The sequence below is a fragment of the Heterostelium album genome (assembly GCF_000004825.1).
Source record: "Heterostelium album PN500 unplaced genomic scaffold PPL_scaffold14, whole genome shotgun sequence".
Classification (NCBI taxonomy): Eukaryota; Evosea; class Eumycetozoa; order Acytosteliales; family Acytosteliaceae; genus Heterostelium; species Heterostelium album.
The window spans coordinates 110,309-138,035 of record NW_008805076.1 but is presented as its reverse complement, the minus strand read 5'-3'; the positions used below and the strand labels follow the sequence as shown (position 1 = coordinate 138,035).

Below are 27,727 nucleotides of genomic sequence, written 5' to 3'. Positions count from 1 at the left end.
AATGTTTGTTTTGATAGCGATATTTAGATTGTTGAACAACTAAGCAACAAAAAACACTTTCAACATCTAAAGTAAAAGCATGATCTCTTCTAATTTTGAAGTTATGTTTTTTTTTCTTTTTGATCTTTAGTAAAATTTTTAAATATTGTTTGTTTGGATTAATGCATAACAATAATAATAATCTAAATTGTGAAAAGTGTAAGAAACAAATAAAAAAACAAAAAAAGTAATAAACTCTCGAATCTATATAAAAAAAAAACTATTATTCTTTGTGATTCTACATTAATGTTTTTGTCGGTTTAGAATTCTTTTTTTTCTATTTTAGGTTTTTAGAACAACAAGTTTTGATAAATCAATGAACAAAATAAAATAATAATAATAATAGATAATTTAATATAATATAAATAATATAAACTATTATAGTAATAAAAGTTGGAAATAGAATTTAAGTTTTACCTTCTCAAATAATAATAGAGAAAATAGGGTGAACATATGAGATAAATAAGAAAAAGGAGAATCTTACACTCTTACTAAAAAATATATTCTAAAAAAGTATGATAATTACCAATTGGATCATCAGTATTTGATTCAAGATGTCAACTTTCCGTTTAAATTTTATAATTTACACTAATTCCTATCCAAATCCAATTCTCCTTGATTCTGTACATGTTGAACAATTAATAATTTTTATATGGATGTATCATCAACAACAATAATAACATCAACATTAAAAATGATAATCAAATCACCAATAGAAAGTAATATTATTTTTACTTTCTTTCGAGTTGTTATTATTGTTGTTGTTTGTATGTTCTGCTGTCGAAACACACAAACACACACAATATTCAATCCAAATCAATTCCGAAGCACCATACAACATTAATGATAATTGTAAAAGAGTGTAATTAGTATTATAGTGACTTATTATTTTATCAATATTGACATAACACAACAATCTTACAAAACCAAAAATATAATATAATATTAATTTTGTATTGAAAAAAACAAACTTTGTATGTTGTTGGTGAATATGGTTATGATTCATAATGTAATTACATTAGATCAATTTCATTTTATAATTTGTTTGATATATGGTTATTGGTAGTTGTTGCAAGGCTACACTTCCTCTATAATATCCAACTAACCTTACCTCCTCTCTCCTAATTAGCAATTGAAACACTACCCACCCTCTCTCTCTCTCTCATCACACCAACCAGTTTTGTTTTGTTTTGTTATGATTTGTTTTGTTGATTTTGCTAATAATCTCCCTCATTTCTTCATTCAACAAAGATGTCGCTTCAGTGTTACTCTCAATTTCCACAGACCAACAAACAAATCATAACAAAACAAAACAAAACAATAACAACAGCTGCAGCAACCAACAAACAAACAAACAAGATGGATACAAATGAAGCAACAACATCATCCAAATCCAAACATCATAACAACAACACCAACACCAAACCAAAACAATAAAAAAATAAATAAATAACTAAAAACATCGTACACACATTGTATCTCTTACACACATATAATTGTGAATCTTGTGTGTGGGTATGTGTGTGCTGTGTGTTGATGTTTCAAAAATAAACACCTTCTTCTTCTTTCTTCTTGTCACGCCTTTTGTTTTTATTTATATTTATTTAATTATTTTCCTTAATTCCACATGATTATCATTACCTTTGTATCCAAGTATTGTGTTGAGGTGGTTATTTAGTTAGTGAAAGTAACACACTTCCACTATTACACCAACACACACACACACCACTAACACCACACACACACTTCTCCTTCTCACACATACACATAAAAATAAAAATAAAAAAAAAATAAATCTCTGTCATTTATTTATTTAATTTAAATTATATTTGCAATTTTTTTTTATGAGCATAGTTTGTTTTTTTTTTTTTGTTTTTATTTTTATTTTTTTTTTGTTTGCTGTACTATTATAATGGTATACATTTACCCATTAAATATCTTTCATTTTTTTGAAAAATAAAAAATACAAAAAAGTTAGATATCTAACTAATACTTTTTTTTTTTTTATCATTTTATACAATAATAATAATAGTAATAATAATAAAATTACAAAAATAAGATATTCAGATCTATAGGTTTTTTGCTCATTTTTTTATATTTTATATTAAATAGAATAATCAACCAGTAAAGTCAAGTCATTCAATATAATCAAATCACAACCACTTTAGTTTAGATCTTAAACATAATCATAATCATAATCATAAATCAAAATCAAAATCAAAATCATATCTAATCGAATCAAATCAAAATCAAAATCATCAAATCAAAATAAATAAAATTAATTTTTATTATTTATTTATCAATAATCGATTATTATATATAGATATATATAAATATATTAAAGTAAAAGATATAACCTCTATTTAGAAATCAATATTATCTTACTGGTAAAAACACTTGGAAGATGGGAACGTCTTCTAGTAAAGAGTTGCAACAACAAGAGAGTAGTAATGCAACCACCGGTACAGTTAGTAGTGGCACTCTAAGTGATGTAGGAGGTGGTGGTAGTAGCAGTGTGGTGACGGGATCACCGCCTTCCACCGTTTCGGTGATTGGACATCGTCGACAAGGCAGCTTTGCAAAGCAGGAGAAACAACAAAAAACCAGTAAAAAGAAGAATCAGCGACAACTATCGTCAAACTCTACTTCCACTTCAACCTGTTCGTCAAACAGCAACAGCAGACGTCCATCTTCCTCCTTTGATAAATCACAATCTCATTCATCGTCATCAATCGATACAAATTTGGGAGAATCAAATACAAATGATTTCATCGACAACAACAATAACAATAATATTTATGAATATAATCAAAATAATAATAGTATTACAAATAGCAATAGTAATAGTCAATCACAATTGATGCAATTACAAAGCATGAATGATCGATCATCAACTCTATCCAATCAAGAATATACAAACAGTACATCAACTAGCTTGATTAACACTCCCAATGAATGTCAGACACCAAGAACACCAAATTCACTGGTAGCTGGCAAAGACAATCATCACATCAACAGCAACAGCAACAGCAACAATAACAACAATAATGATAATCTTAGTAGTAGTATTTCGTCAACTTCAAATTCACTATCTTCGATGATACTTCACAATGATTCATCTTCGTCGTTACGCGACCACCAGATCATCATTTGTGAGCACTGCCATCAGATCTCTACAAGTCGGCCATCCTCTGCCTTTAGACCAAGTAGTGCCATGAGTAATTCAATCGATTTCAATATCAATAACATTAGCAGTAGCATCAACAACAACAACAACAATAATAATATTAATATTAATAGAAGTAGAACAAATAGTACCAATAGACATAATCTGAGTAATAGTAGCTATAATCCTCCAACAACAACATCAGCCGCCAGTAATATTATCAACAGCAACAACAATATTAATAACAATAGCAACAACAGTCATTTCAGTTTTAATAACAGTGTAAATTCAACGGCAACCTTTGGCTACGACAGTGACGATGGTCTGAGAAATATCAATCAACTCACCATCAGCAACAACAGTATCAATCACTTTAGTTTCGCAGACGATGACAACAACAACACTAGAATATCCTCGTCTTCAGCTTCGTCATCTTCACAACATCACCAACAACAACATCAACAACAACAGCCACAGTCTAACAGTAACAACAACAACAACAATCAACTAAAGAGTATTATAACCTCCAATCCTCCAAGTTTAAATAATAGTTTTAGTAATTTCAATAACCTACCAATGCCAAATACCAACAATATACCACTTTCCATTTCATCGCCATCCATTATCACTCCGACCACCAACAGATTATCTAATGGTCTGCAACTCACACCTTTCCCACCATCTACTTTCAATAACAACAATAGCAACAATCAGGACAATCTATCGACTACATCGATTTTACATTCCTCTATAGGCAGCACGTCAGAACTCTTTAACAAGTCGCTAATTAGTTCTTTCTTGAACTCCAACAACCAGCAGCAACAACAACTGCAGCTGCAGCAACTACAACAACAACAGGCAGTCAGCCATCAACAACACATAACAACACAACAACAACTACAACAACAACAATCTTCTTCTTCTTCGCAACCAATGTATAATTCATCCATATCGCCACCAACCACACCACGTCACTATGCACCCAGAGATCTTTCCTATGATACCAAAGATATATTTACGATAACAGTCTCGAACAGCGAGCAAAACAGTATGATATCTGACAATAGCATCGGTAGTATTGGAAGTGGATTCCAACGTCTAACTGTATCGTCATCGTCGCATCGTAGTGGAGGCATCAAGCTGAATGATCACAACATGCACAACAACACAAGTAGTGGAAGCAACGACAGTCTCTTCTTTGGCGCCCAAAAGAAAGAAGCGGTCTCTGACTACACCAAAGATATCACTTTTCTGCACTCTGAGCATGACTCTGTCAAGGAAAAGTCGAATCTTTCGACAACTTCATCATCATCGTCTTCGAACAACAATAACAACGGCAACAGCCACAACCACAACAGAAATCATCTCTCTGTTTCACAACAGCGTCCAAGAGGTAGATCTATTTCTGATTCACTTTTTATGTCTTCAAATAGTGCTAAAGATTGTGTAAGTGTTATATAAACAAAACATCTTTGATCGATCTTTTATTAACAATTAATATAACTATCTATAGATAAATGATATTCAAAAAGCTTTAGAAAATGAAAAGATAAAGAAAAATCGATTTAATGAACTAAAGGAAATCTTAAACGATAGAAATGATATAATAGAGATCAATGATATACAGTTTGTTCAAAAAGTTGGTGAAGGAGCATTTAGTGGTAAGTTTTGTTGTTAATTGCTTGAAAATCATGATGATGATGATGATGACGACGATAATTAACAAACAAACTCTTTATTTTTACATTATTGATTATTTACAGAGGTTTGGGAAGGATGGTGGAAAGGTATACATGTAGCAGTAAAGAAATTGAAGATAATAGGCGATGAAGAACAGTTTAAAGAGAGATTCCTGAGGGAAGTAGAAAATCTGAAACGCGGCAATCATCAGAATATCGTTATGTTTATGGGTGCGTGTTATAAGCCGGCATGTATCATCACTGAGTATATGAGTGGTGGCAGTCTCTACAATGTTTTGCACAACCCGAATACACCGAAAGTCAAATACTCTTTTCCGCTCGTCCTAAAGATGGCCACCGATATTGCGCTTGGTCTGGCACATCTGCACACACTGAACATCGTGCATCGCGATCTCACCAGTCAGAACATCCTACTGGACGAACTCGGCAATCTGAAGATCTCTGATTTCGGACTGTCGCGTGAGAAGCCACGCGACGGTTCAATGACCATGACCAACGGTGGCATTTGCAATCCGCGTTGGCGACCACCCGAGATCACCAAGAACCTCGGACACTACAGCGAGAAGATGGATGTCTATTGTTTTTCGCTGGTGGTCTGGGAGTTACTGGTTGGCGAGATTCCATTCTCTGATCTCGACGGATCGCAAGCGTCGGCGCAAGTAGCATACGCCGGACTTCGACCTACCATTCCAGACAATTGCGACAAAGACTTTGCCGATCTACTCGTGCAGTGTTGGGACACCGATCCTGCCAAACGTCCACTCTTCCCATATATTGTATCAAAGCTCAAAGAAATCAGTTGGAACAATCCCATTGGTTTTGTATCAGAGAGAGACTCTAGCGAATCATCTACTCCTCGATCATTATCACCAATTAAAAACTGATCAGTACCTCGTTTAAAACAAAGAAAAACAAAAATATAACAAAAAAAAAAAACAAACCATTTAATTAAAAATTATAACATTATATCTTCTAATATTAATGTTAATTATATATATATATAAATATCTCAAGTATTTAAGAACTCTGTTTTTATATTATAATAACAATTTAACAAGTGACAAGTTCACTGAAGATTCTCTTTGATCTGAAAAAAAAAACTAAATAATAGATCATGATTTTAGTTTTAATTGTTTTTCAGGAAAAATCATGTGTTGCGGTACTCGACCTTTGAAAGATTTTTTTTGATTTATCGTTCATCAATGAAGATGATCAACCAGAGCTGTGGTTTGTGCAGACGACTCCTGGTTCTTCAATAATAATTCTTTTTTTTTTTTGTGATGCCATAAAAATAAATCTATCTATTTTTATTTTATTTTTATTTTATTTTTTCGTTTTACGAGATTTTTTTTTGATTGACAAACATGAATTACAAACGATCTTTTTAACTTTTATTATAGATATTTAGAGATGAAAGAAGTAAAATATCTTTCCTTATTTATTTTTCTATCGATTTTCATATGTAAATTAAAATCTCAGCCTATAGAACCAAATGAATGTATGTTAAGTTTTTTTTAGCAATTAATCGATTAGTGTTGATCAAGAGGAAACAACAGTTGTTTTAATAATAATCAAATACAATTAATTTCAATAGTGAGATCTCTAAGGTTTTTAATTCAATTTTACCAAGCCGATTGGTACTTAGGTGGAGATACATGTGCTACCATTTATGCTGGTGGTCCAACACCTTCGAAATTGACATGTTCTGTCGACGGTTCAATAATGCATATAACTGAAATGTAATTATTCTATCTTAATCTACAACAAATTATCAAAGTTACTTATTTGTTTTTTTTTTTTTGTTTTTAAATTAAATAGAATCATGATTCTTGATACTACAAGAAATAATGGCAATACTACTGAGACTGATAATTTATATTTCCCTTATTTAACAGAGTTATATATTGGTCCAGCTAATCCACCTTCCAATATTAACAACAATTATAATATACTTGATTTATTAGACAATCAAAACAACAAGAAACTATCTTCTCTAAGGTAAGAAAGAATAGAAATCCAGTTTTAAAAATATAAATCTTATTAATTTTATCTCTTTACAAGTATTACAAATTATATTGGCACCATTTCTCCAGATTTCCCTAGATATTTATCATATCTTTTTAAATTGTAAGTTTATTAAATTATGAAAAACTTTTTTTTTTTTTTTAACATTTCTATCTTTTTCTGTTAGACTTCTATATGATTTTCATATTCCAAACTCTCAGATGAAATTCTTAAATACATCAAATCAAATTGATATTCAATTCAGAAAAAATCCATGTGTTCTACAGATTGCACCAATTATTTATCCAAAATTACAACACATGTGAGCATTATAATATATTATATTATTGTTAAAATTTCTAATATTTTATCATTATATAGCGAAACCAATTGCCAATTTGTTAATAATGAAACTTCAAATGTTTTTGATTTCAATGAGATTCAGTTTCCATCTTTAACCAGTTTGTAGGTATTTAACTTTTATATTTGAAAATTGAAATTTCAATTTGCTAATTTAATTTTTCAATCTCAATCTAGGTTGATGTATGATGGTGAATCAGATAGAGTTGTAAAATATAGTGCTAGTCCTGTACAAGGAATAGTGTAAGAAAACTTTTAAATGTTAAATTCCATTCAATGACAGATGGAAAAAATTAAAATTTGGGTGTCAACCACTCAAATTTTTTTAATTTTCTTCTGTTTTTCCATGGAATTAAACAAATAGAGATAAATTATTGAATGACTACTAATCTTAAAAGAATTTTAGATCAATGGATGGTGGACCAAAAAGAAATAGGTTACTTGATTTAGATAGAGCTGTAATACTGAGATTTTTGTAAGTAGGAAAGGATTATTTTTTTATTTTAGTCATAGTACTAATAATATGTATAGAACTCTTACAAATATAGATAAATATACTAGAAATTTGAAGAAATTTGCAAGGCTTGGATTTGTGTAAGTATTAATTGTTTTAGTGATAACTTTAAATTTGGAAATATCTAATAAAATATTGTATGTTTCTACAGAGTTTTTGATAATTCAGTACTTCCAACTGATGTGATTCCACTTGAAACTTTGACTATTTCTAATAATCCTTATGTGTCAACTTTTCCTCCTGAGGAGTGGCTTATTTCAAATAGAGACGATCCGTATATGAAGATATCTTTGGATGTGAGAAACACAAGTGTATCTGGTCAAATTCCAGAGTACTCAAGTATATCTTTCTTTAAAATCGATATGATGTATAATCCTTTGATTACAGGTAGAATCCCAGATTCATTTTGTACTGCTCAACAACTATATTTAAGAAATACATCACTCACCACTCTCCCAGATTGCCTACTTTGTTTGAATGGTTCATATCCAAATTTTGTACAACTTCCAACTTCTATTATACCCCAAAAAGGATTTATCTGTGGTAAGTTGTTTTGTTTCGTTGATAAATTCTTCTTTATATATTTAATATTAATCTTTAAACAATAGAACCAAATTTAGAAAAGAAATTCTTTGTTTTGGATATTTCTAGTAAAATAATTCCATTATCTGGAAAAATGTTGGGATATCTTGATTCTGGTGATTTTTCACCTAGCCAACTTCAAATTGTTCGTGCCAATACACTTTTTACATATCAAACCTCAACACCTTCAGGTAGTCAAACTATTGTATTTTCATCCAAAAGAAAAATTTCATTCGATATTGAATGGGTAACTGATAGTAAGTTCAATTAGGAAAAAACAAAAAAAACAAAAGGAAATTTTATTAATTTTTTTTTCTTTTCTTAAATAGCAACGATTCTATCATATATAAATCATGTTTATAGTTTAGACTCTATAACATTCTATATTGAGGGTACTTTTAATGTTTCAGGAAAAAACCTTATAACCATTAATAATGATTTTACTTTTAATGCCTCTTTTGGTAATTCAAGTTTCATTCAATGTACAATGCCATTACCAACACCCTTAAGCACAAATAAAGATTTTGTAGTCACTTTGCAATCTAATTACCTTACTTTTGAAAAAATAGTAAATGTAAAGGGTATGTAATCAATAAGAAAAAAATATTGATAATCAAATAGTTTTATTAATTTCTTTTTCAAAAAGCTTATCCTTTGGTTTCATCCTATAGTCAATTAAATTCAACTGGTGGATCTTTGAAAGTAACTGGATATTTTGGTTCCTTAGGAGTTGGAACGATATTGATAGGAGGAAAGGAGTGTTTAGGAACTCCAAAGAATTCATCCTATTGGCAGTGTGATATCGAACCAATCAAGAGTGGTCTGTTGGATGTAAAGATCAAAATGAAGAACTTTGATTTCGATATGCCACAAATTTTTGTTGAATCACTTGATAAGCCAATTGATTGTGGTCCCAATGATAGATGTAATGGAAATGGTCAATGTATCAATACTAAATGTGTTTGTTCTACTGGTTTCTATGGTTCATATTGCGAATCAAGTAAGAATATATAAAATCTTTATTTATTTTAAAATTAAAAATTTCTAACTCTTATTTTTTGTTTAATAATTTAGGATTATATGAAGGAGGTCAAATTAATTTTAATCATACAACACCAGTTACATCAATTGTTGCAAATGGTTATGATTTCAATTTCAATATGGTTGGAGTTCAAGAGTTAGATCCAAGTGGAGCAATCATTAAAGAGTTGATAACAACAAAATGGAACTCAACAACCTATAATTTAGATGAAGTAACCTATTTAAATTATACGATTCAAACTGAAAGTAAAGTAAATATTTTGGCATTGATTCAACATTCAAACAAATCAAGAGATTTGACATTTGCCAACCAACAATTTACAATTCCACCAAATGGACTTAAACTCTCAGTTGATATCAATGGATGGGTGTATTCATCAAACTTAAACACTTTGAGAGTGGTTTTCAACACAAAAATAGAAGAGGAAGACAATTATGGTTGTGATTCAAAGTCACCAATTGCCACTGGAACTCTTGATGATTCCGTTAAATATTTCAAGATCATCAAGAATGGATTGGCATTTTATGGAAAGTTCTTACCATTCTCACTCTCTGATGGAAGATCGACCTATTCAAGAAATGAAGTTATCAACAGCACTCAAGACGGTGTCACCTACATTGGAATCCATTTACCACAATGTCAGACCTGTAGTATAGATCCTGATTTTTCTTTGCTTATCCAAGGAGATAGAGAGGATTGTGCGAAATCTGGTTTAAAACAATGGGCAATCATTACTATTGCTGTGGTATGTGGTGTTGTTGGAATTTCTTTATTAATAATAGCTGGTTTTTATATTCGAAAAAAAAGAAGAAACATCAAATTATTGGTCAATGTGGCAATGCAAAAACTCGGAAAAGGAGAAAAAGGTTAACCTTTTTAATTCTTGAAAAGATATGGAAAAAAATAGAAAAAAATAAAAAAAATAAAAAAAATAGATTGTTTGTAAAAAAATAAAAAATTTATAATAAATCGAAAAAAAAAAAGAAAAAAAAAACGTGATCATTTTTAACTTTAAAAGACAATGATTTTAACAAATAAACAAAAAATTAATATGAAAAAATTGATATATTTATTTTTACTTTATAACATTATTGTGATCAAAGGTGAAATTGACTCTGATGAATGTAAGATACAATTTTATTTTAAGATAATTAAAAAATGTAGATCTAAAAAATTTTTATTTTTATTTTTAAATATATTTAGTGAGTTCATTAAGATGGGTAGCACAATTTTATCAAATTGGATGGAATATGACCAGTAGTGAGTGTGATTTCATTACGAATGGCTTGGGTTCTCTGATTTGTTTGAGATCAGGAAATGATGAAACTATTACAAAAATGTAATTATAGTTATAAATTTTACTATTTTACGATATATTAGTTTAAATAATTATAGAGTTTTACCAAATAATTTTACAGTAACAAACCAAGGAATACCCTCGTTTATCAACCAATTGTATTTTCCAAATTTAACTACATTCGATGCAAGAACTATTGGAAACAATTCAAATATTAATACAGATTTTGATATATTGTATTTAATTGATACCCCTTCAAATGTGAAGTTACAAAGTTTACAGTAAGATTGAAATCTTTAGAATAGAAAAAAATAGTTCAAACTAACCTATTAAATTATAGAATAACAAACTATATTGGAATGATATCACCAGACTTCCCAGTTTATCTAAAACTATCAACTTTGTAAGTAGTATAAAAATAAAGAAATAGAGGTTAAAACAATTTATAACTTATTTAAATATTTTGCATTGTTTAGAAAATTATCAGATTTTATAATACCTAATATTCCTTTATCTGTTTTTAAAGCAGATTTTGTTTCAATACAATTCAAAAACAATTTATGTGAATTAAAGATTTCTAATACTATTTATCCTACAAGATCTTTGTAAGTATAAAAAATTTACTCTAATAAATGTTTATCAATACTGATTTCCACTAGTGAAACAAATTGCCAATTTCTTAATAATACTGGTGGGAGCTTTTTTACAATCGATAAATCTCTTTTCCCAATGTTAACTAAATTGTAAGTATTCAATGATGAAATAATATTAGAATATCAAACTTACATTTATAAAACAGGATGTTTACAGAATCATATTCTTCGAAAAAGTGAAATATTTTATTAAAACCTCAAATTATATTGATATGTAAGTTAATCTACTAAGATTGGTATCAATTAAGTTTTTTAAGTCTATTTTTAAGGTCAATTACACGATATAATAATAATAGAATTTTGCAAATGGACACTCCTTTTTTATTAAATTTGTAAGAATTTAATATTTTATATTTAAACAATAATACTTACCTAAAAGATAAAGAAATTTAGTAAATATGCAAGACTATTCTCCCAGGAATTTAACAATATTCAAATTTTTGAATATGTTGTAAGTATTTTTATTTTCATTTTACAACTATAATCTAATATATTAAAATGTTTTTAGGGTATTTTCGAATTCCACTATGCCTACCGATGCCTATAAAATCCCCAAGTTTTCATTTATTAACAACAGGCAGGCTACTAAATTTCCTGATGAAAGATGGATTAGCACTGATGGAGATTTGACATTTTTCATTCTTAACAACAATAATATGACAGGCCAAATTCCAGAGTATTCAAATCTTACTCCCAATAGAATAGATTTTGAAAACAATCCCTCTATTACAGGAAAAATTCCAGATTCTTTTTGCACAGCAAATCTTTTAAGTTTTAGAAATACATCTATCACCACTCTACCAGATTGTATTTATTGTTTAAAAGGAAATTTACCAAGTTATATTCAATTACCACCGAAAGTAGTAAAAACCAAACCTGGTGTAGATTGTGGTATGTTTGGTCTAAATCATATTTTTAAAGGTGTTATTAATTTTTTAATACTTTAGAACCACAGTTATTTTCAAAATTTTTTATGTTGGGATATTCAAATTCAACTTGTATTCTAAAGGGAAAACTTCTAGGATATAGAGCACCTGGTGATTTTTCACCGTCAACACTTCAAGTCATAAATCCAAACATATTGTTTTCTTATAAACCTACAGTGCCAACTGGTCAGACAACACTTTATTTCTCTACATCAAGAAATATAGTATTTAATATTTCTTGGGTATCAGATAGTATGTAAAATTGATGTCACATCGTTTTATACTCTACTAACTAACAAACTAATCAATGTAGTGACCTATATATCTCAAACTTCGGTTACCTCTTACAATTTGACCAATTTCAAATTGGAATTATTTGGACAGTTCAATCAATCCTTTCCAAATCATACAATTACCATCATAAATAATGGAGTTTGTGACATAAACTATTTCAACAGTACATATATGATTTGTACAGCCACTTTACTACATCCTCTGATCGCCAATATTTTTAACGTTTCTCTGAGATCATACTTATTTAATAATCCCTTTTTAGCCAAAACTACAAGCAAGTTGTTAAATTAAATATTAAAAAATTAATATTAATATAAAATTCAACTTTCTTTTTTATAGGTTTCCCATTAGTTTCATCATATAGTAAAATAAATTCAGATGGAGGAAAATTGCAAGTGGAAATTTTGGTACATATAAAGTGGGTAAATTGATGATATCAGGAATAGTTGGAGGCCCAATCAATGCAACTTATTGGGATTGTCAAATTGGTATGATTTCCAGTGGTCTCTTGGACGTTAAGATTATTCTGAATAACTTTGAATTCGTTATGCCCCGTCTATTTGTTGAAGCTATCGATATTCCTAATGATTTTGGTTTCAATGATAGATGTAATGAAAATGGTCGATGTATTAATACCAAATGTATTTGTTCTACTGGTTTCTATGGTTCATATTGTGAATTAAGTAAGTAATTAATATTTCTTTTAAAAATTTAATATTTATACTAAATTGGTTAAATTAATATGATTTTTTTTAAATACATTCTCTAGAAATTTTTGATGGTGGCCATATCAATCTAAATCAAACTACTCCAGTTACATCAATAATAGCGAATGGTTATGATTTCAATTTCAATATGGTTGGAGTTCAAGAGTTAGATCCAAGTGGAATCATTGTCAATGAATTAATAACTTCAGAATGGACAACGTTTAATTATAGCTTGGATGATGTAACTTATTTAAGATATTCCATTCAAACCGATAGTAAAGTAAATATTCTGGCACTGATTCAACATTCAAACAAATCAAGAGATTTGACATTTGCCAACCAACAATTTACAATTCCACCAAATGGACTTAAACTCTCAGTTGATATCAATGGATGGGTGTATTCATCAAACTTAAACACTTTGAGAGTGGTTTTCAACACAAAAATAGAAGAGGAAGACAATTATGGTTGTGATTCAAAGTCACCAATTGCCACTGGAACTCTTGATGATTCCGTTAAATATTTCAAGATCATCAAGAATGGATTGGCATTTTATGGAAAGTTCTTACCATTCTCACTCTCTGATGGAAGATCGACCTATTCAAGAAATGAAGTTATCAACAGCACTCAAGACGGTGTCACCTACATTGGAATCCATTTACCACAATGTCAGACCTGTAGTATAGATCCTGATTTTTCACTCCTAATTCAAACCGAAAACAAAGATTGTTCAATCTCTGGTAAATCCTCAAGAACTTGGGTGATCATTACCATTGCGGTGGTATGTGGTGTTGTTGGTATAGCAATTCTATCAGTAGCTACCATTTTCATTATAAAAAATAAGAGAAATATAAAATTAAAACTTGGTATTCAAATGAATACAATAGCATAAAATAAATAAACATTTAATTTCTTTAAAAAATAATAATAATATTACAGATAAATTAATTTATTGTGTTGAAAACTCTGGACGATTTTCAATAAGGAATTGAACTATTTCATAGTTGTTCCTCTTCTTGGCTTGATTGAGAACTCTGATGGACCATACGCTCTTATCGGTTTGATGTAAATGCTTGATGATTTCTAGGTGACCTCTAAATGCAATCATGGCGATTATATCTTTACCAAGTCGTTCGACTGTTGTTTTGCTTTCGATATACTTCACTACTTCGATGTGACCACATATACATGCATCGCCAAAATGCGAAGGTAAAAGAATGTTATCGTATTTCTCTATCAGGAATCGTACCAAGTGCATATGTCCATATTTAATAGAGAGCGATAGAACAGCATGTAAATTATAGTTGCTAATGTTTGGATGAATACTTAGATACCATTCCAATACATCTTGTTGACCCTTCTTGATTGAATGTTCAATTGTTATGCGTGGTGCTGGCTTGATCGCATGCAAGTGTTTGGCAATCGCTAAATGACCGTTCATCACCGCTAGATTAACGGCATCGTCAGAGAACGTTAGCGGACCGTATTCACTCTCGAGATACTTGATAATCTCGTAGTGTCCATTTATCGAAGCACCGTCGACCGCATGCAGATAACCTTCGGTTCGGTTTTCGCGGAGATAACGAATAACCTCGAAATGCCCGTTGGTCGCTGCTTTATCGATAGCTTCATAGCTACATGGAAACACCGACGGATAGGAATTTAGGTATTTGAGCATCTCCAAATGTCCGTTCTCCGCTGCTACTACCATCACTGGCAGATTGATAGGTTCAACGATATAGCTGTGTAGCAATCGTACGATTTCCAAACGGTTGTATTTAATCGATAGACTTAGCGAACATACAAACATATCGTTCAACACAAACTTACGATGATGATCGCATAGGTAACGAATGATATCGATATTATTACATTTGATAGCCGACAGAAATGAACTATCCATATACTCAAGCATCTTTTGATAGTTTCTTTCACTAGTTGTTCCATTATTACTAATGAAATCTTTAATAAACTGATAGAATTGTTCATTATAGTTGTGTAGAATGAGTTGTTGTGGGTTATTGATAAGTTGTTGCCAGCTGAAACATCTTTTATAAGATTCACTATGAATCTCTTTGACGAATTGAAAAATATTATTTCGAATATAACTTGATTGAATTAAATTATTAAACATGGAGATTACTTTGTATTTACTAAGTTAAAAAAATAAATAAATAAATGAAAAAGTGTTTATCTAATTCATTTTTAGCAAAAGTGAATCCGAACTGTTCTAAAAAAAATCCGGAACGTTTTTGTGGCCAAATCAACAAATATCCGAGATAGAAAAAAAAGACAGAAATTTGTTGTCCAAACAAAAAAAAATTGTTAATTTCACCAAAAAATTGCATAAAAAAGAAAGAAATATAAGAGAAATGAATAAATCATTATTTATATGTATATTTAACAATCGTATTTTAAATCGATTGATTTTCGATCAAGTTAGAAATCATCGATGTTTATTAGATGACAATAATGATGAAAAGAGAAAGGTATACAAATGGAGTGAAGTAGTAACTCAACCAAGAGTTATGGCTGGTAATGGTTATTTAGAAATGTTAAAAGTTTGGTTTAAAAAAAATGACATCAACAATATAACAGAGTTTGATTTCTATCGTATCTTGGGGAATGCCATCAAAACATCACATCCAAACTCATTCGAAGTAGTAAAATATCTGATTGAACGTCTAGAGTCACATTACCTCAGATATCAATGCTTTGATGATATTCTAAATTTTGCAGTGGTCTCTGGAAAGTTTGAGATATTCCAGTACCTGGAGAACCTGTTCAAGCCTAAAAACCTTTCATACCGATCGCATTTATCACAATCACCGTTTTCCCAGAACATCGAGATGCTGAAATATCTATCGAACAAGGTTGATAGTATGGCTGAGAAAGGTCGTAGCAGTAGACAGGCGAACAGTTGGGATGTTTTTGATTTCGCAGCAAGAGTTGGTCGCATCGATATGATCGAATGGCTGGCTGAACACAGACCACAAGATAGAGAAGGAAATACCATGTATTATCATGCGGTGTTTGGAAATCATATTCATGTACTTGAGTACTTGAAAAAAGAGAAAAAAGATATAATAGAAAAAGATAATGTTAAACTTATTAATGTAGCAGCGGAAAGAGGAAATCTAACGATTATTAAATGGCTACATGAGAATAAAGTTGGTAGAGCATCACATCGTGCAATGGACGATGCTTGCAGAAAAGGATACCTGAATATTGTAGAATATCTACACGTGAATCGAACGGAAGGATGCTCAGCTATTGAGGCAATGGAAGACGCTTCATACAACGGGCATTTAGAAATTGTAAAGTGGATCCATTTCAATTGCAGTTCAGAATATGTGTCTTATTTAGTTATGGATTATGCTGCAACCAAAGGTCATTTGCTAATTGTAGAGTGGCTCCATTCAGTTGTGAATGCAATTTGTTCTGGCGATGCATTGGACGGTGCAGCTGGAAATGGTCATCTGGAAGTTGTGAAATACCTTCACTTCAATATTGAAGATATCAGTTGTTCTCATAGAGCTATGGATGATGCAGCAAAGAATGGATTCCTTGACATTGTTAAATTCCTTCATGAAAATCGAACGGAAGGTGGTACCAGAAAGATTCTCAACTATGCAGCAGCCAACGGTCATGTCGAAACAGTTGAGTGGTTGGTTCGTAATCGATCTGAAAGGGGTTCACACTTTGCATTCCAAGATGCAGTTTACAAAGGCCACCTTGATATGGTGAAATGGTTATATCAGAATCAATCGGTTTGGCTGAATAAGAATGAACACTTTGACTTTTCACACTATGCCATTCAAGCTAAAGAATATGGACACAAAGATATTGAAAGATACTTACTCTTGCAGCTTCCACCACCAATTTTAGCTAAGATGTTTATTCATTACCATTATATTATTATTCCTATTTTAATCATTTCTTGCTATGTAATGTTCAAATTTCTTTTTTGAAAAGCTATTCTTAATTAATAAATTTTAATTCATTAATCCATCAGAAAGAAATAATTGTCACCACTGATCACTGTCATTGATGATAATAACAATGTGATTGAAGTGATAACCCTCAGAAATATCACACAAAGCCAAATACACTTTGGTTCAAGAAAATCAATACTAACTCAAGTAAAGACACTTTTACATATCATATCTAAACTTCATCCACTCTTACTAAAATAAATTAAAGTAAAATTTTATTTATTTATTATTATAATTGATTTGTTGTCGTTGTTTTTGTTGCTATCGATTTGATGATGATGTTGTTGTTGTTATCTTTTTGTGAATGATCTTATGACATACATGGCATAGGCAGGGTTCTTTGGTAACCAACGATCTGAGAGATATGAACATGATAGTATGACACGTGACTCTGTTTCTCTAATATAGTTCATTGCAGAGTCAGCTAGAATCTCTGCAATACCTTTACCACGAGCAGAAACAGGTACGAATGTATGATAGAAATCAAATTCATTCAATCGTCTAGTGTAATCTAAATGTGCAACCTCTAAATAATAATATACACAATAGAATACACAAAACAATAATTATTCGTTGAATATATAGAATAAAATAATTCTTTTCTATTAATTTATGTCTCTTTTTTAATACAACATACCACCATTCTCTAAAGTGAGTGAAAAGTTTTTATCTTTATTATGAACTACTTTATCTTTATATTGCGACATTATCTAACAATTAATTATTTCCAAAAATATTTTCAATAAAAACAACAGGACCCCTTTATCTTAAAAAAAACATAAATATACTCATCACTGATAAAAATCAGATAATATGTATACAATGATGACACACCCAGTGTCTTTGACAGAGAAAGTTAATTCAATTTTGTTATTATCAAAAATATGATATCATAAATCTTAATAGATTGGTAATGAATACTAAATATGAAATGGTTAGGATAGTATTATAACCATTAATATATAAACTTATTTCTCTTTTTATCTCTAAAACCAATAACCTTAGTAGTTGTCTTTTATCGACAGAAACAATTAATAGGAAAAAGCATATGCTCAGAGAGAATCATACCTGTTGATGAAAAGGAACAACTTTATTATACTATTCGTATGTATTTTTATTATTATTAATGAGATTAAAGAACAAATTTATTTAAAAAAATGCAATATAACAAATATAGGTGTATTATATCTTTGTAATTTATCACAATCAGAATAAGACACTATTATTCAAAGGATTATAGGAAGGAAAGTGTTGGAAAAGAAGTAAATGATCTAGTTTTAATTAAACTATCGCCATTGTTAAAAAAGTATTCAATGCCAAAGACCAACCAAGTTTTTTTTTGATTTTTACACTTTTTGTGCCTGGGAAAGGGGTTGGAATTTAGATCCGTTTTGTCTATCTGGTTGAGGGAAAAGCATCAATTTTATCCCTCAATTAAAAAAAGAGAGACAATTAAAGGGTAGTTTGATTACTGAAACAAAAAATTTTATATATTAGAATGATAAAAATTATTAATATATCAAAATTATTATTATTTATTTCTCTCTTGGTATTTATTACCAAATCACAGTTTATTATACATATTGATAAACAATGTTTACATTAATAGGTAAAATGTATGCAGGTGGTCCCAATCCAAATGAAATAGAAGTAAATATTGTACCTTGTTCATTTGGCACTTCCAGCTGGTTCATCAACTCAACTACTATTTCTGGAATGTATAACAATACAAGCTATTATATAGCCGTAGGTGCTCGCGAATTTATTTGGGAATACAGTAGTACCTCGACAATCAACCCAAACGCTCTCAATATTACTAGTTTTGCCGTACCACAGAGTCCAGATCTTTACCAAATTCAAGATGTAAATACAAATCTTTGTCTTGAATTGATGGAAAGATGTGATTATTATGCTCGGTTCACTACTTGCACAGGATACAGGTATCCTCAACTATGGAACTTTACCAAAGTTTAATAAAAAACAAATAATAATTTATTTAAATATTGTAAACATGATATTCATTTTATTTGGTTCAACTTTTCAGATTTAAGTTCGTCAGTGAGGTAACTGCTGTGAGCTACCTCTGAAACTTAAAATTTAAAAAGTGCCACGCCTACGAAATAAATTAACAAAATTAATAAATAAATATATTTTACAATATCTTAATACAATTTATTTGTTTGTTTTCTTAACTTTGAGTTCACACACACACAGGTCCTCTCTATATATTGGTGTTGGATCTCTTTACAAATTTAAATGGTGTAATCGGTGAGTTGGATGTCGGTGGTTGAAATACTTGTTGAAGAGATGCCGGTGAAAGTGGTGTAAATGAGTTGTCGAGATTGTAGTTTGCCAGGGGTGTGAGTGGTGTCGATGGTGTGCTATGTGCGATTGGTGCTTGTAGTGGTGACGCTTTAAAGTTGTCGGGGAAGGAAACATCGTTCCAATCGTCGTCACTCTCATCGCCAAACGGATTGTCCTCCAACAAATGTTTCTTTAGAACGAGTGGTGCGTTCGTGTTGATCGATAGCTCATCGCCATAGTCTTCGACGGCGCCAAGCTTGCCAACGGGTGGCGACTTTCTCGAGTGATCATTCGGTCGTTTCGCACCGAGATCCATCGGGATGTGAACGTCTGGCCATTCCTCCTCAATGATATCACGCTCCTCCAAATGATTGGCAAAGCTAGTTGGCGTGGATCGCTTGGAGGTCGACAAAGCCGACTCTTGTTCCAATATACTAAAGTTGTCAGAGTGCATCTTTTGCTTCAGAGAAAGCGGTCCTTTCACCTCCATATCATCGTACTCCTCTATACTGTTGGGAGTAGTACTACTGCTTGCACTGAGCGGTGTACTGTTATTACTACCGACAGCAACACCTGCACTAGTGGTAGAAGTAGTTGGCAATGGTGGAATATTATTTAAAGTACCACCACGTCTCATCGATTGAGTATTGGCATTCAAATTACTGAGTGTCTTTGTAATCGATCCACCACTTGCTAATATTGTTTTCATTGTACTTCCCCCTTTCTTTATACTCTTGTTCAAACTTCCAAAATCCAAATCCTCATCCGACAAATCATCTTTACTCTCTTTATATTTACTAAGTTTATCGGCATTAAAAGAACCGAAATCATTCCATTCTTCGACTTGTTTTCCACCACTACCACTATTATTATTATTACTTATACTATTATTAAATATTCCACTTAAATTATTACTACTACTACTACCTCCACTATTATTACTATTATTATTATTATTTGATCTTGGTGTTTGTACTCTTGAACCATGATCGGATGCAGTGAAATCATCTTCAGATGTGAATCCCATTTCCTTGTCCCACTGCGATGCATCGTCATCTTCGTCATTGGCATCTTGATGTACTTTCAGGTTGAGTTTGAGTGATGGTTGTTCTTCGACAAAGTCAACGTCGTCCCAATCGTTGGTTTCGTCGACAACCGCTTTTCTTTGCAATACCGATGGCAACACTGCCGAAGCAATAGAAATAGCACCTGATCCACCTGCTGCCTGTTGTTGATAGTACTGTCTCGATGTATTCTTTACGAGTTTCATGATTGACATTTGTCGAATCGAGTGGAAATGGTCTCTATCATCAAGATCGCGTTCCTCTGGGAACCATCCCTTTAAATTGCTATGTAATTTCTGTGATTCTCTAAGTGATTCCAGTAGTTTCTTTGAAAGTGTAAATTCTCCTTCTTCCTTGAATGCTGTTGTACATATGTAATATTGTGTGTTAATTAATTAATCTTAACATTCTTTATCTCGCTTGTTCAATTCAATTACATACTGTTATCATTGTTTTGATCATCCATTGCATCGAATACATCTAGGTCATCTTCATTACCACGCCATTTCATTGAGACTGGATCTAAAACCATACCATTCTCAACTGTTCAGAAACAAACAACAAACAAAGAAATAACATTAATGTTTAGTAACTATATGTATGTGTAAGTTTTAGTTAGTTTAACAAACATACCTCTTATACCGAAATTAGCATTCAATTGAGTGATTAAACCGGGTTTTAGTGTTCTGAATTTCGATAGATCACTCTCATTACCACGCCACTCTTTTTGTTTGGGATCCCATTTCATGTTACCGATTACTTTCTCTTCGTTACGACCCATGTTGGTGATGAGTGCAGGTGCACCAGCTCTAGGAAAGTTGTTTAGATCAGAGTCGTTTCCCTTCCACAGCTGTGCAACCGGATCGAACTCCATCTCGCCTACAACCACTCTATTCTTCTTTTTATTAAGTGGTTTAATTAAAGTAGGTCCTCTTCTCTTTTCAAACTATTCATTATAATGATTATCATAATAATTAGTTTGTTTTTTTTTTGTTTTACATTACAACTTGTTATTGCTCATTGTTTATTGTTTACTTACCTTTCTCTTTGCTTTATTGATTGCTTTCTCAAATGGAACATCTTGATGATCTGCAACATAGAATTTCTCGAGCATCGCTAGTTCATCTTTCACCATTTGTTCGATCTCCAAGATGTAGATACTTGCTTTCTTCAATGCTTCTGTTGTATCGGTATCTGCACTACTACCACCACCTCCATTATTAAAATGGTGTTGATCCATTATATATATATAAATTATAAATAAAAATATAAAAATAAAAACAAAAATCTATCTAATTATCTGTTATCTGATATGTCTCCTAAACAACACTGATTCTTAATGAATGAATGAATGAATGAAATTTCACTCTTAATATATATTATATATATATTCTATATAAAGTGAATTTGAATGCTATTTATTATATTATTATTATCTCTTTGTTTAAATAGATAATATTAAAAAAGAAAATAATAATAATATTTTTTAATATTAAAAATATTAATCTATTCTATTCTATTTTAATCTATCTATCTATCTTCTGTGCTACTATCTATCTTCATAAATTAGCAATGATGTGATTAAATATGATGATAATGTATCTTGAATGAATTAAATTATTTTTATTTTTAACGATAATTTTTGTTTTGACATCTTTGAATTTTTTAATTCAAAAAAATAAAATTAAAAAATAGAGGGAATAATCAAATTAAAAGAATACATTTGATCGATAATTGTGGAGTCGGAGATTTCTGAACCTTTATCCAAAAGAAACACATCAATAGACGATTTTGATTTTTATTTTATTTTATATTATTTAATTATTTTAATTTTATGATTCTCTCTCAAACAAGTTTTAATTTGATATTTAATTAATCATTTTTATTAGTTGTCTAATTTGAATTATATTAATAAAATCTAGTTTTTTAATATATTAATTTTTTGATCTAAAATAATACAGATAAGAGTGCAAAGATTAATTAAAAAAAGAAAAGTAATAATTAAAAAAAAATTGTATAAAAATTGTAAAAAAACTAAAAATTCTTAGAAAATATTTTATGTATCAGATTTTTAAATAAATTAATGTAACATTTTGATCGATAAACTCAACATTTTTTAATTTGCTATTATTATATTACAATTATTTATATATACTATTTATTATAACTATATTTTTAAAAAGAATGAGATTCAATGCAAAAGTAGCAACTGCAAAACGACTATTGAGTATGTATGCATTACTAATTGTTAGTTAATTGAGAAGTAGAATGAATAAACAAACAATTAAACAGTTAAAACTAACATAAATGTGTATATAAAAAACAAAAACAATAATTATTTATATAGAGGTTGTTCAAATCATTATGAAGATAAAGAATGATTGTATATTACATATTGCACCGGATGCAACTAAATTCATTATCACATCAGATGCAAACGATACTATGCAAGTTTGGACGGAAGCGAAAACCTATCTATTCTTTGAGGAGACTGTCATTGCAAGTTTGAATCACAATATGATAGCGATGCAGATTCAGCTGCACCACTTGAAGCAGGTGTTGCAATCGGCTGTCAATGTCAATGGCGATACACTCGTTCGACTGAGAAAGAAAGACGGTTCCAACGTTCCGTTCCTAACGTTCACCATTACTCAATCATCGAGATCACTGTTCCTAACTCAAGATATCCCAGTGGTTGTTCTATCGGCACAGATTCTCTCGGGATTCGTCGAGCCCGTACTGCCAACCAATAATCTAAACTTTTTCATGCCTGCACTCAAGCATGTACAGAACGTCGTAGAGAAGATGAAGAACATATCGGATCATCTCACGATCGAAGTGAATACCAACTCTACACAAGCACTATGTTTCTCAGTGGAGACCGGTACAGGATCGATCAAAACCTTCTACGACATCTCCTACCCGGAACTTGGCAATCCTATTCCACCCGACGTCAGCGCCACCGTCAAAGTAGACATCAAAAAGTTTTTGAAAACACTGCAATCACATCAAATCGAAGCGAATCATGTTGTTTGTTGTGTTTATGAAGGTTCATCGCTTGTCTTGCATGTCATGCAAAGAGATTTAACCATTTCATATTATCTACCTTTAATCTATTAATATTGAAGATGTTCAAACTAAATCTAAACCAAATCGATGAAATGAAACGAAACATCATCAATCTGTAAATAAAAATGTTATATATATATATTTAAAAAATTATTTATTATGTTTGTTTTTGTTTAGAATGAAAAGATGGCGGATTCTGGATAATTAAGTTGTGTTAGATGACCGGTCATAGCTTTGTTCATGACTGGTGGACCGCAAAGAACAACCTTGGTGTCGTCGGCTGGCGCTGGAAGATGAGTTTGAATGATTTCCTGGGTGATGAAACCGGAACCTTGCGACCATCCCTTTGGTGGGGTGTTGAGTACGTAGAAGAGCTTGAATTGCTCGGGATGAGCGGCAGCCAACTCGTCGAGTTCCTTCCTCAAGAGGATATCCTCTTCGGCAATGTTACCGAATACCAACGAGATGTTGGTCTTGTCGGCAGGGTTACGTAAGATTGCTTTGATGACTTGGTACATCGGGGTGATACCGGTGCCACCAGCCAACATACCGATGTTCTTGAACATGTTGGGCTCGTAGTTGAAGAGACCCTTTGGTCCACGAACCTCGAGGAGATCACCGATGAACATCTTGTCGATGTAGCCCGACATGACACCCTTGTCGTAGACCTTGATCAGAAGGTCAAAGTGACCGAGATCCTCGTCCGATGAGATCGGGGTGTATGGACGGTATGCTTCCTTGCCATTGACGGTGGCACGCACCGAGATGTGTTGTCCGATTGGCAGACCCAAACGATCGCTTGGGTGTGGCAAACCGAATCTAAAGATTCTAGTATTATGATTTACAATGAATTTCTCTTTAAGTGGGAACTTTTTATATTCTTTGGCGTCGAGAGCAACTATTAACACACATTAAGTCAAGTCAAATTAGTAACATGTTAATTGAATGGTTATTTTAGTTGTTGCTATTATTATTGTTATTACCTTTTGACTCTTTCTTTTGTTCGGATTCTTTTGATGGACCACCTCCAATCAATAACTTTAGACCCAATATGGCTGCAACAGCTGCAACTAAAATACCTACTTTAGCCTCTGGATAACTTTGTAAGAAATCGGTAATCATATTTATCTATATCTGTTTGTTTGTGTTTTTGTTGAATTATTAATGTTAATTGTTGTTGTTGTTGTTGTTTTAATAAATAAAATAATGGGATAAAATCTTAATCTAAAGTTAACTTTCTACAATAATAAAACAATAAATAATTAAACAAAGTTATTAACAAGAAAAATAATAACAACAAGAATGGAGAGATATTAAAGAAGTATATTTGTTTTGAAATCGATAAATAATTAATTAAAACAAACTGTTTTATAAAAGTTTATAAAATCTTTGTTGTATTTGTTGTGTTGTTTGTGTGGTGGTTGCTTCGTTACCAACAAACACACCACTTCTGACTCTAAGTTTTGAGATAAATTAGTTATTTTGAAAGTTCACCTTTTTTTTTTTTGAATTGTGTTTATTGCTAGTAAGTTATTGTGTCTTTCTTATTTATTTTTATGATAAATGAACCTAGATTAATTTACATAATTGTAAATTTGCATGAGAGGATCTGAAATGATCATTTCATTCCATTCAATATATTGATTATTTTGCAACAAAGCAATTAATTGCCCAAAAATAAATAAAACAAATTGGGTAAACATTGCACAACTAACTAATATGTTGATAATTTTTTTGAAAAACGAAATCAAGATCTTCGATATTATCTTTGATTCCACTTTGTTCTAATTTTTAGTTTGGATTTATACAGTTTTTGTAACTTCACATGCTCTCACACACTCTCTATCTCTCTTCTCTGATCTATTTTACCTTTTTATATTTATATTTAAATGATTAATAATGATGTAAAAAAAAAAACTAAAAACAAATCATAATCTTTCATCAACCTTTTATGAAAAAAAAAAAATAATCAAAAAAAAAAAACAAAATCAAATGAAAAATATTAAATAGAAAAAATCTTTGAATTTTGCATGAGTTGTGAAGATGAAAACCATTATGGAAGACAAGAATGTCCAAAAAAAAAAAAAATAACCACAAAAAAAAGCATAAAAAACATCATTCTGACCCAAAAAGGTAAACAACTTTTTGAAACTTATTTATTTAATTTAGAAAAGGTTGCGACCAACCGACCAATAACAAAAACAAACAATAAATAAATAACCTAGATACAAAGCTGTTACAATTTAATATGAATGAATGAATGATTGTTAGTAGTAGTTTTTTGAAAGTCGATTGTTTTTTTTTTTTAAGATAAGAGTTCAATGATAATTGGGTGGTGTTGAATAAACACCGTTTTGAAAATGTTTTGGTGAAACAAATTTCATAATGAATAAAAATAACCATCATTCAACAACATCAATCAAGGTAGTTGTTGGGTGTGTAGTCGTTCTTATCAACAGGTTAAGGATTATGGTCAGGCTTCTTATTTCTTGGCGGTCTTCTTTTTGGTGGCGTTCTTTGCTGCTGCCTTCTTTTTGGGGGCGGCAGTGGTTGTTGCCTTCTTCTTTGGGGCGGCCTTCTTGGCGGCAGTGGTCTTCTTGGCTGGTGCAGCGGGAGCTTCACTACCAGAGTCGTCGGATTTCTCGGCTTCTGGAGCAGTAGTCTTCTTGGCGGCAGCGGTTGTAGTTGACTTCTTGGCGGCAGTGGTGGTAGTCTTCTTCTTGGCGGAGGTTGTGGTTGACTTCTTGGCGGCAGTGGTAGTGGTGGCGGCAGCGGTAGTTGACTTCTTGGCAGACTTTGGTGGGAGCTTGTAGCTTGCCTTGACTTTGACGAGTGAGTTGTTCTCAACGAGACGCTTCAATGCCAACTTCAACTGAGTGTTGAACACAGTCTGATTGACGTCGTAGTGCTCCTCGATGTACTTCTTGATAGCGATGATCGACGATCCAGTTCTGTCCTTGTAGTGTTCGATAGCCTCACTGATCATAACCTGATAGGTTGGGTGAGTCGATTTCTTGGTGGTGGTGCTGGAGGACTTCTTGGCGGTGCTAGTTGATTTAGTTGATTTTGATTTGGTTGACATTGTTTGTTTGTTGTTCTTTTGTTATTAACTGTTCGCGAGTAGATTGACAAGAATAAGAGTTGGTTTGGTTGCTTGTTGATTTGTGTATAATTACTACAATTTGATTTGATTGGTTTTGTTTTGTTTGATGCGATGAATAATTATTTAAATAATCTAAACTTTAAAGTAACTATATATAATATTAATTTGATATAATAAGTATATAGTATTTATTGTTGTTATAAATAATAATTAGCAAGTGTATGTATGTATTTTGTTGTGGAAAATAAAAAATAAAGCAAAATTTGAGAGTGTTTGTTGTAGGAAATTATTTTTTTCAACACAAAAAATTGTTGTTTTTTGCTATTTTTCAACAGTCACTCTGATTTTTAAAGCGCCACTTGTTGTTTCACACCATACAAAATTTAAATTTAAATTTAAAATCATTCAAAAATCATAAAACTGTCAAATTTTTTGGAATCAACACGGATTTTTGTTGAGTTTCCAGCAATCTTTTTGGGTTGGCGCCAATTTTCAATCCTACTCAAAACTTTCTATGAATCTCTATTAATCTAAATAATAGCTTTTTTGTTATTTAAAAATTTGAATTTGAAACAGTTGTAATTACTGTTTGATTCATTGTAACAATAAAAAATTAAAAAAAATTAGTACTTTTTAAAAATTTAAACAAAAAAATAAAAAAATAAAAAAAAAGTTACTTATTTCTTAGAAATACATATTATCTTATGAGAATTATATATTTTTTTAATAATAAAATCTTATTTAGTACTTAAATATATATCTATATACTATACTATATTGTTATAGTTGTTATAGTTGTTAAAGTTCATAAGGTTATGATAAATTTTAAAAAAAATTTGAAATTTGTTTTTTTTTTTTTTCATTCTTTTTTTATCACATTTATAAATATTACAAATATAAATATTATG

The 27,727-nt window shown here is 30.9% G+C and overlaps 10 protein-coding genes across 10 annotated transcripts; 5 read left to right on the top strand and 5 right to left on the bottom strand.

Moving 5' to 3' along the window:
• Window positions 1-593: 593 nt before the first annotated feature.
• On the top strand, window positions 594-10,294 carry splB (protein kinase; the record flags this gene model as incomplete). Its single annotated transcript, XM_020581203.1, has 18 exons — window positions 594-697; window positions 2,407-4,651; window positions 4,719-4,866; window positions 4,969-5,006; window positions 6,306-6,324; window positions 6,536-6,644; window positions 6,724-6,903; window positions 7,097-7,231; window positions 7,291-7,374; window positions 7,447-7,512; window positions 7,676-7,744; window positions 7,777-7,863; window positions 7,935-8,326; window positions 8,392-8,622; window positions 8,695-8,946; window positions 9,012-9,365; window positions 9,440-10,152; window positions 10,190-10,294. 18 exons carry the CDS (start codon window positions 594-596, stop codon window positions 10,292-10,294), a joined length of 5,331 nt encoding a protein of 1,776 aa, XP_020427990.1.
• Window positions 10,295-10,458: 164 nt separating this feature from the next.
• PPL_10426 (calcium-binding EGF-like domain-containing protein) lies at window positions 10,459-14,176 on the top strand (the record flags this gene model as incomplete). The annotated part of the gene is made up of 11 exons (XM_020581202.1): window positions 10,459-10,531; window positions 10,611-10,746; window positions 10,803-10,985; window positions 11,045-11,107; window positions 11,181-11,309; window positions 11,935-12,248; window positions 12,305-12,535; window positions 12,597-12,851; window positions 12,917-12,940; window positions 12,997-13,260; window positions 13,347-14,176. The coding sequence occupies 11 exons, from the start codon at window positions 10,459-10,461 to the stop codon at window positions 14,174-14,176; spliced, it is 2,502 nt and encodes an 833-aa protein (XP_020427989.1).
• A 57-nt stretch (window positions 14,177-14,233) lies between these two features.
• Window positions 14,234-15,418, bottom strand: PPL_10425 (uncharacterized protein; the record flags this gene model as incomplete). Its single annotated transcript, XM_020581201.1, has 1 exon — window positions 14,234-15,418. The coding sequence occupies one exon, from the start codon at window positions 15,416-15,418 to the stop codon at window positions 14,234-14,236; it is 1,185 nt and encodes a 394-aa protein (XP_020427988.1).
• Window positions 15,419-15,656: 238 nt separating this feature from the next.
• PPL_10424 (ankyrin repeat domain-containing protein) lies at window positions 15,657-17,269 on the top strand (the record flags this gene model as incomplete). Its single annotated transcript, XM_020581200.1, has 3 exons — window positions 15,657-15,947; window positions 16,158-17,179; window positions 17,260-17,269. The coding sequence occupies 3 exons, from the start codon at window positions 15,657-15,659 to the stop codon at window positions 17,267-17,269; spliced, it is 1,323 nt and encodes a 440-aa protein (XP_020427987.1).
• A 189-nt stretch (window positions 17,270-17,458) lies between these two features.
• Window positions 17,459-17,986, bottom strand: PPL_10423 (GNAT family N-acetyltransferase; the record flags this gene model as incomplete). Its single annotated transcript, XM_020581199.1, has 3 exons — window positions 17,459-17,471; window positions 17,601-17,805; window positions 17,917-17,986. The coding sequence occupies 3 exons, from the start codon at window positions 17,984-17,986 to the stop codon at window positions 17,459-17,461; spliced, it is 288 nt and encodes a 95-aa protein (XP_020427986.1).
• An 886-nt stretch (window positions 17,987-18,872) lies between these two features.
• PPL_10422 (uncharacterized protein) lies at window positions 18,873-19,253 on the top strand (the record flags this gene model as incomplete). The annotated part of the gene is made up of 1 exon (XM_020581198.1): window positions 18,873-19,253. The coding sequence occupies one exon, from the start codon at window positions 18,873-18,875 to the stop codon at window positions 19,251-19,253; it is 381 nt and encodes a 126-aa protein (XP_020427985.1).
• A 247-nt stretch (window positions 19,254-19,500) lies between these two features.
• On the bottom strand, window positions 19,501-21,887 carry PPL_10421 (uncharacterized protein; the record flags this gene model as incomplete). The annotated part of the gene is made up of 4 exons (XM_020581197.1): window positions 19,501-21,008; window positions 21,089-21,190; window positions 21,281-21,593; window positions 21,687-21,887. The coding sequence occupies 4 exons, from the start codon at window positions 21,885-21,887 to the stop codon at window positions 19,501-19,503; spliced, it is 2,124 nt and encodes a 707-aa protein (XP_020427984.1).
• A 944-nt stretch (window positions 21,888-22,831) lies between these two features.
• hus1 (checkpoint clamp complex protein) lies at window positions 22,832-23,767 on the top strand (the record flags this gene model as incomplete). The annotated part of the gene is made up of 2 exons (XM_020581196.1): window positions 22,832-22,874; window positions 22,995-23,767. The coding sequence occupies 2 exons, from the start codon at window positions 22,832-22,834 to the stop codon at window positions 23,765-23,767; spliced, it is 816 nt and encodes a 271-aa protein (XP_020427983.1).
• Window positions 23,768-23,889: 122 nt separating this feature from the next.
• cyb5r1 (cytochrome b5 reductase family protein) lies at window positions 23,890-24,838 on the bottom strand (the record flags this gene model as incomplete). The annotated part of the gene is made up of 2 exons (XM_020581195.1): window positions 23,890-24,614; window positions 24,700-24,838. 2 exons carry the CDS (start codon window positions 24,836-24,838, stop codon window positions 23,890-23,892), a joined length of 864 nt encoding a protein of 287 aa, XP_020427982.1.
• A 1,360-nt stretch (window positions 24,839-26,198) lies between these two features.
• PPL_10418 (histone H1/H5 family protein) lies at window positions 26,199-26,798 on the bottom strand (the record flags this gene model as incomplete). Its single annotated transcript, XM_020581194.1, has 1 exon — window positions 26,199-26,798. The coding sequence occupies one exon, from the start codon at window positions 26,796-26,798 to the stop codon at window positions 26,199-26,201; it is 600 nt and encodes a 199-aa protein (XP_020427981.1).
• Between the last annotated feature and the right edge of the window lie 929 nt (window positions 26,799-27,727).